The sequence below is a fragment of the Sinocyclocheilus anshuiensis genome, unplaced genomic scaffold, assembly GCF_001515605.1.
Source record: "Sinocyclocheilus anshuiensis isolate Anshui unplaced genomic scaffold, SAMN03320099.WGS_v1.1 scaffold1644, whole genome shotgun sequence".
Taxonomy (NCBI): Eukaryota; Metazoa; Chordata; class Actinopteri; order Cypriniformes; family Cyprinidae; genus Sinocyclocheilus; species Sinocyclocheilus anshuiensis.
Genome location: NW_015557451.1, coordinates 651,013 through 660,216, shown reverse-complemented (window position 1 = coordinate 660,216; position 9,204 = coordinate 651,013). Strand labels below are relative to the sequence as shown.

At 37.0% G+C, this 9,204-nt stretch overlaps 1 protein-coding gene across 1 annotated transcript in view; it reads right to left on the bottom strand.

Annotated features, from left to right (window-relative positions):
• Positions 1–4,662, bottom strand: part of LOC107679231 (regulator of G-protein signaling 12-like) — a 31,955-nt gene extending 27,293 nt beyond the window's left edge. The window contains exon 1 of the mRNA XM_016474743.1: positions 4,500–4,662. Within this exon, the coding sequence (XP_016330229.1) occupies positions 4,500–4,529 (30 nt within the window). The 5' untranslated portion in view covers positions 4,530–4,662. The remainder of the gene's footprint in view (positions 1–4,499) is intronic.
• Between the last annotated feature and the right edge of the window lie 4,542 nt (positions 4,663–9,204).

Sequence of the window (9,204 nt, the reverse complement as noted above, 5' to 3'; positions counted from 1 at the left end):
AACTGTGACAAATCATACCCAAAAATTCTTCATATAGTGGACTACCAGTAAAACTGATTATTAAAAATTATTCAGACCGAGTATGGGAAAAAAATTGAAGTTCAGGTTTGCATGAAGCTGACAGCATGCCCAGGAGACTACAGGCTGTCATTAAGGCTAAGGGTTGCCCGACTTAGTATTCATAGTTGTGTAAATACTGTCATACTAACAGCTGTCTGAATAATTTTTGGTTGATTGTAATCTATTACATATCTTTCTATCAAAGTTCTCTAACATTATCAAGATTAATTTGTTCTGACACAGTTTAACTCTGAGTTCTTGTCATATTTTATTACCATTTTCTAAACTATAGCGAATAAACTGTGATAATGTGAGAAATGTTGAAGGTGTCTGAATAAATTTTGGTTTGACTGTATCTATTTGATAAATGAAGTTAACCAACTAACATTATACATACTCTTTTGGTTTCTGTACCCAATATTTAAAAAATTTACAAATGCAATAAAAATATTGGTATCGGTACTCGGTATCAGTACCAAAAATAAAAGTATCGGTATCGGGCGAGTACTGGAAAAAGTGGTATCGGTGTATCCCTAGTTTCTACCATCACTAATGAGCAACAATGGTATATGTCCATTTGAGCCAGACACCCCTTATGAAAAAGAAGTTTATTCAAGTGTGCTATTAGCATACTTCTTTTAAACTAAAAAATAGGAAAGTATACTTTCAGTCTACTTTTTATGTACTTCTCATAAATGTGCTTTATGTACTTCTCAGAAATGACATTTAAGTATACTTGGCTTATTCTTAGAAAAAGTCTAAATAAATTTGAACTATAGCCTACTTGTGCTCCGGGAATCCATGTTTTCATTATTATATGGTAGGGGGCGCTATTAAACATCTTCTATACAGAATTTCCAAAACAAAAGCGAAGAGGAAACCGAAACAACAGATGCTTCCACATGTAATCTAACACGACCATCAGACATAAAACAGCATCAAAACTGTGTAATGTTATGGAATAAAATGTCACCCATGAAGAGGTAATGACTGTCAAGCTTTGGGGTGTTGATCGACTCCATCTACGTTTTGATTATCATTCTGAATCCAATTCATAGTCTTGTTTTCAGCTTTTTGTTCAAAATATTGTGTATTTATTTCTGATTTTTTTTTTTATTTATGAAACTTACCCACATTCGAGTGTTTATAAAAAAGAATGCATGAAGCTAGAATAAAATGTTTTTGTTTACAAGCAGATACCTTTCTTTCTTTTGATGTTGTGTATGTTCAGATGTCCATATAACAAAATATATACAAATTAATATCTAAATAGGGACATAGTAGTATGCTTAAAGTATGATGTAAAGTTCACTTAAAGAAAACTTACGAGTATACTTGCAGTATAAAACTACTAAACTAGTAGTTTACTGTGACTATACTTCATAGTTTACTTAAAATGCTACAAGTATTTAATTAGTAAACTCTCAGTATACCTATAAGTTCACTTTTAGTATAGTTGCAGTACAAACTAAAAACATATATGTAAACTAGTTGTGTACTCAAAGTTTACTACTGTTATACTTAATGTATACTTAAAAGTATACTTTTATATACTAGAAAGTGGGCCAATTTAGTCCCAATAGGGCCTTTCACACCGCTTTAGTTCCAGAACTAAATGTACAGTACTAAAGTACTGGGACGATTTTGCGGGAACTATTTCCCAGTACCATTTAAAGGGTTGCATTCGCACCGACAGTGTGTACTAGGAAGTGACGTAAGCCAGTCGACAGCGTCGTCATTTGTGCGCGGCGTTTAACAACAGAAACAAAAAAGAACAACATTAACAACAGGAGGATGGAGAAAGTATACTACTAGTACACTGATATTTGTATACATACTACATAAAGTATACTTAAAAATATACTTGATATTTATTTAAGTATACTTAATAATATAAACTTGAAGTATACTTCTTTTTGGTAAGGGACTTCTTGAAAGCTTTCATGCGATTATTTATTGTGTTACACCTTGTCTACACCGGACTCAACGCAACAACAGACGTGCCCGGTTTAGACAGTGGGGGAAATATGACGTCAAGCATCGCACTGGTTCCCTCGACAAAAAGCCTATAGGACTTTTTCATAGGCTTTTGGATTATCGCAAAAAATAAGCTCTGTGTTCAACCATAGTTCATGAAACGTACACGTTTTGTCCATCAAGATAATCTTCACAAAATAATAGAACTTTGATGAATTTTGAAGCCTAAATAAAAGCGCCAGAGCTTAAAAGCTAAACTTAGGCTACAAATGAACTACAGCACCACAGTCGCTCGCCTTCAGCATCACCACCACCACCACCACGCTTCCCACAACTTTTTAAAACTTGTGAAAAATTTTAACCCACACTACATGAACCTTTTCATATAAACTGGTCTATTAAATAACAGCAGAGTGAGCGCGTTGTTTGGATATGGTAAGATTAAACTTATTTTAGTGAATAAAGTACCACATTTCAGCTTTGTTAGGGTGGGTACACAAAATTTTATTTTACCCTTGCTTCTAGAAAATCCTCATATGCTACCTCACAGTTTCATGTGGCTGTACACATTTCATTTAACATGGCTCTAAGCACTATGCATCGTTAAAGTTTCACTGTCACTGCGACTAAGCCGGTAAATGTCGTGCTTACATGGAATAATCATATGAGTTTACCTTATGGTACAAACCCAGAGTCTCTGCATCAGCGGCAAACCGATAAAACGAGCATCTTCTATCCGAAGACTTGTGTTGCATTTCGGGGCAAAGCAAAAAAACATAGTTCCACCACTCTATTGTCCAGCTTTGTTAGGGTGGGTACACAAAATTTTATTTTACCCTTGCTTCTAGAAAATCCTCATATGCTGCCTCACAGTTTCATGTGGCTGTACACATTTCATTTTAACGTGGCTTTAAGCACTATGCATCGTTAAAGTTTCACTGTCACTGCGACTAAGCCGGTAAATGTGGTGCTTACATGGAATAATCATATGAGTTTACCTTATGGTACGAACCCAGTTTCACTTTAACCGTTACTAAGCCAGTAAATGTGGTGTTTACATGGACACGAGTCTCTGTATCAGTAGGAAAGCGATAAAACGAGCTTCTTCCATCTGAAGACTTGTGTTGCATTTCGGGGCAAAGCAAAAAAACATAGTTCCACCAATCTATTGTCAGATGCACCAGCTCTTGGTTGAAGGAGAGGGCTGTGGAGCAGCAGGTGGACATAGTGAATGCAGATGGAGGTGAGGGTGAGCAGGGCATCGGCATTGGAGTTAATTTTGCAGTGAAAATAATAATTGTTTCCATGGATGTGCCTAAACACGCTTATTATTCATTTCACAGTCTACCTGACCAGTGGGTCTCAACCAGGGTCCGGGGCCCACTAGGGCACCTCAGCAAACCTCCAACGGGGCTGTAGGACAACTTAAATTATTAAACACACCAATGGACGATAACGTTCTGTTCAAAATAAGCACACGCTGTTTTAAAGCTCTTTTAAAGCAACAGTAACTAAGGTCTTTGCAAAGGGTCAATTGACTGTCAATGTTTTTATCGTTCATCATCTTGGTTCTCTTTGACATTATTTTTATATCTGTGGTGTAGACTTCCCTATTCTCATAGAATTAGAACAATTATTAAAACTTTATAGTTGTAGTTATCGTCCTCGGTGTGAACAGTCCTTTAAAGTGAATTCAGGTCAAAGGAAACATTTCTGTTGGGAAGAGAAATAATCACATAGCCTGTGGTTTTGGGTTACCAGACCTGGGAGCATTGGGAGGCCACGCATCTAGAGAAAGAAAACATCGCCCTTTAGCAGAACAGGTGGCTGAAATGCAACTGTCAAACCACATGGAATAAGGACAAATACTGGCAAGGAAAATCATCCAAGAAGAATGAATACCTAGTACAGGCTTGCTTCAAAGTATTGGACATGTTTTGCCTCATCTGGGGGTAGATATTTGAAAGTTAAGTCATAATGGTGACCTCACAGATAACTGTCACCATCTAAACATACATAAAAAGCAAAGAAAGAACAACAAATAAGGTAATGTTATCTGTATGTTTTGCAATGACAGCAAGGTGTGTGAAAGTGCATACACTTCAGAAGTGTTGACAGATCGCTTAAGGCTAAATTTAACAAAGCAGTTTCATTGTAGAAGACCAAACCAAAGGAACAGAGGAAAGTTTGAGTCCAGCTGAGAAATCCTGCACTGATGTCATCAGTTTCAAGTATGGTTTACTTAAAGTTTAGCAAGTATAAAGATTTCACCAAAATATTTCAGGGAGTTACTCCAAACAGACCAACAGATTCCAAAGAAAGGCTACACATGCTCTTGTAAATGCACAGAAGAAACACTTTGGACAATGAATTTCTAAAAAAATACCTATTCTAACTATATTAAGAACAAGCCTCATGAGTTGTATCCAAAACAGAAGCAGTAACTTCAGGAGGGAACTTACAGTAGAGTGAAGAGTTAAAGTTGGCTCCATTAGTAAGTATTATTAGTCCTCAGCGCTCCTGTAGACACCCAGTGTAAATAAACATGTCCATTCAGCTGCACGCTCTGTGAGTTCACAGGGTGAAGCTGCAGTGAATGTGTCTGTCTTTTTAGCTCCAGCTCTGTCCCTGATTTCAGCCTGTCTGACTTTCCCTCCTGCGCTCCGTCCCTTTTCCCTTTTCCCTCGTCCCGTCTCCTTTCACTCTGCACTTCAGACAGATTCTCCTCCCACTAACACCGCTAGTGATAAATCCTCACTCCCTCAGACCTACTGAAAAAAGCTGTGATATTGTGTTGATTTGAAAGGGAACTCAAAAATTTTATTTAATTTTGTATGCATTTATTGAATCTCAGATTCAATTCTAAATTCATGATTTGAGGCATGTAGACTTTCTCACTTGCCTAATGTTTTCTTAACATAATGTTTCTAGTTCTTATGCACTAGAGAAAGCTCTGATGGAGCGTTTGACAGACCGGAATGCTTAAGGTGAGCAGCTTTCTGTTTGTCAGTGTGGTGAATTTGTGTGACCAACTTGAGCCCATTTTGAAGCGTCTTTTTGGCAAAATCTTTCACCCTCACACGAAATTCCTGATTGCATAGATTCCTATTGAAATGAATGGATTTCAAAAATTTGCCAAACAATAGTAAATATGATTACACATTAAAACTGGCAAGCAACATAAAATATATTTCCTTTAAAAAAATCTGCAAAATACAAGGCAACATTTGAATGGCCTCCAATCAAACAATGTTTTCTTAACATAAAATTGCCACTTAACACTTATACCTTGTGAATTGAATAACTCCTAATAACATCAAACAAATCTCTTACAGGTTAAAGGGTTGGTTCACCCAAAAATGAAAATTAGCCCATAAATTACTCACCCTCAAGTCATCCTAGGTGTTTATGACTTTCTTCTTTCAGACGAATCCAGTCGGAGTTATATTCAAAATTGTCTTTGATCTTTCAAGCTGTTTAATGACACTCAGCGGGTGTTGCAGTGCATCTGTCCAAAAGAAATAAAAAGCGCCCATCCTTAATAAAAAGTGTCTCACACGGCTCCGGGGGGTGAACAAAGTCCTCCTGTAGCGAATTGATGTGTTTTTGTAAGAAAAATAACCATATTTAAAACGTAATAATCAATTTAATCTAGGTTGCGCTCACTGTTGTAAACGGAAGCAGCTCCGGGAGGATGACGTATGAGGTCGGCGTTGCGCATGCGCCGCTCAGAAGTGACGAACGCGGAAGCGCAGCGGAGAGATCAAAACAAAACAATGGTCACTAATTAGAAGTACAAAACGAGGATTTGTAAAGAAGAATGTCGGAGGATTTCGATATAAGCCAAGAGGAGACGTTGGTTTTCACGAGACTCACCGGCGCAACGCTGACCTCATACGTCATCCGCCCGGAGCTGCTTCCTAGTACAACTGTTGGCGCAAGCTACATTAAAGTGATTATTACGTTTTGAATATGGATATTTTTCTTACAAAAACGCATCGATTCGATACAGGAGGCCTTTGTTCACCCCCCGGAGCCGTGTGAGACACTTTTTTTTTTATGGATGGGTGCTTTTTATTTCACTTCTTTTGGACTGATGCACTGCAACACCCGCCGAGTGTCATTAAACAGCTTGAAAGATGAAAGCTTGAAAGATCAAAGACAATTTTTAATATAACTCCAACTGGATTCGTCTGAAAGAAGAAAGTCATATACACCTAGGATGACTTGAGGGTGAGTCATTTATGGACTAATTTTCATTTTTGGGTGAACTAACCCTTTAACTACTATCTAGCAATACTTAAGTATACATTAAAATGTAGCATCTTTAACTATATGTTATGTATTGAGTGCAGTAATGGCTCGATAAAGTAAAATAGAGCATTGTTTTCACACACCCATCCTCAACCTAGGCACAAGCTCCACACTTCAGCACAATCGTATCAACAAAAACTCGAACATAACAGAGACTCTTTTAAATCCTCACATAAAACACAAACAAGGCTTCCTCTTTTCTTGTCTTTCCCAAAAACACATAAAATAAATATCAACATTTACTCTCCCAATCCAGTCACGCACAAAGCATGCTAGGAACTAGAAATCAACTTCCCTGTTAGATGCAACCAAAAATGTTAACAAATGGATTAGGAAAACTTACATTACACAGTGAAAACAATACATTTTAATTAAACTGTGTTGCATTGGCTCATTTTAATTTAGTAAAATAAAAATATTTTTCTCAGGGTGTAGTTACAGCACCATACCAGCAGGGTAACAAAACCTTCACCCCTTGAACGTCTCACATTATAAAGACTCTGGAAAAAGCGATCATGATTCATGTCCCACTTTATGAAGGAAAGTTCACTATTGGAACACTGGAAATATAGTTCCAGTGTTCCAATACTGTCACTCGCACTAATAGCTACAAGTTATTTACCTGCTTGGAGCAGAAATCAATGGATTTTCCACAACATTAAAATTATTCGTCATTGATATGATACAAACCCACAGCTGTTATAAATCAGCTATAAATCACAATTGCTTGGGAAATAAATCTACCATGTGCTTGCTATAAAACTCTTAACGGCAACAGCATACAATTGTGTTCATTAGCATTTGATAATAGTTTGGATGATAAAGTCCAAACTGGGACTATTTCCTTGTCCAGTAACCTCAACAGCATACAGCATCCTCTGCTGCTGCATACTAGTAGAATTCCACATACTGGGCTACAAACACAAACTCTTTGTGCACAGGACTCTACAACACACTTTATCAATCAGTAGTGGCAGCAGCAATCTTCTATGCGTTTGTGTGCTGGAAGCAGCATCAAGACTAGAGCTGCCAAAACACTCTGCAGCTTAATCAAGACACCTGGCTCAGACTTGGTGCTAAGAGAGGTGCTGTCTGAGGGGTGGACGCTGCCCAAACTCTCAGCCATCATGAAGGACGCTTCTCATTTACTCCATAAAACTGTTACTGCTCAGTAGAAAATGTCCATGGTGTTCTAAAGTGTACTGCGGTGTACTTCCTTCTTTCCTGATATCAGAACATACAGATCTGAGAATTGCGTCAGACAATTAATCTACATTCTATTAGTGTACAGAAGAGATTGTTGAAGCAAATTTACAATCCATCAATGACTAAGATTAGATTCAACAAGAGAAAAAAACTGAAAACAGCAAACATATGGTTACTGTCAATGTTATACATGATATTTCTACTATGTAAAAGCCAAATTAAAAAATATGAATATATTTTCTGATATAAAAAAACAGAGGTGGAGTTGGTTGCAGCTCCTTTAGTTTAGCACAAAACTGCCGAGTTCATTACTGAAATGAGCTGAATGGTCTTTCATTTAGATGTTATCTGGCAACAAAAAACATGCTTAGACCAGGCATTTTCCAACCAAACAAGCCTCTCCATTTCACATTCCCTCCCTCTTGCTCTTGTTCTCCTGGTGAGGACCAGCATGACTGATGTTCTCATAACCACACTTTCCAGTCTGCCTGACCACCAGAGGGGCATTAGGTCTGTGAAAAAGCCTGCCTCGAGTTCCAGGAAAAGCCAAAGGGAAATCCTACTCCTCTCAGATTCCACACTTGGAGAGGTGACAAACCTTTTCCAGCTTCAAACCTCAAGAAATTTGCTGGTTAAAATCCAGATGACTCCATATTTATTTGCAACACTGCTTTTATTTTGCGTTTCAGTCAAGTTTGAGCTTACGATACCGTTTTTCCCTTTGCGCTTCACGTTTCTGTCCTTGACTCCACCCCCATGTCAAAACAGTGCCAGAAAGCGAGATGCGCAGAAACGTGAAGCGCAAAGGGAAAAACGGTATCGCAAGTTCAAACTTGACTGAAACGCAAAATAAAAGCAGCGTTGCAAATAAATTAGTAGATATGGCCATGGAAAATATGTATTGCAAAATCATTGCTTTTGTGCTGTTTCATTTATATTTTGCAATTCTTTATTTTTGTTGGCAAAAAACACATTTATTTTTTTCTCAATACTTTTATTTTCGTTTGCAGAACTTTATTTTCTTTTGCAAAACTTTATTATTTTGCATATATATGTGGCATTATATTGACTCCATACCATTAGTGTGCACAAAATAATATTTAAAGGTAAGAAAGGTGCACATCAATCTTAACCTATTGAGTACAAAGTACTCAATCTAGCAAAAGTTTTGCTTGAAGAATGCAACAAAACCAAGACTTAAAGGAATAGTTCCTCCAAAAACAAAAGTGGCCATCATATTTTTTTTGGAACAAAATTAATGCTTTTTATTCAGCAAGGGTGCATTAAATTTATTAAAAGTGACAATAAAGACATTACAAATTATTTCAAATAGCTGCTGGTTTCCACACTTTCCACAAAATATATTAAGCAGCAATGTTTTCAACATTGATAATAATAAGAAATGTTATTTGATCATCAAATCTGCAAATTAGAATGATTTCTGAATGATCATGTGACACTGAAGACTGGCATGATGATGCTGAAAATTCAGCTTTGTCATAGGAATAAATTACATTTTAAAATATATTAAGATAGAAAACAGTTATTTTAAAGGGGTCATATGATGCGATTTCAATTTTTCCTTTCTCTTTGGAGTGTTACAAGCTCTTGGTGCATAAAGAAGATCTGTAAAGTTGCAAAGACTAA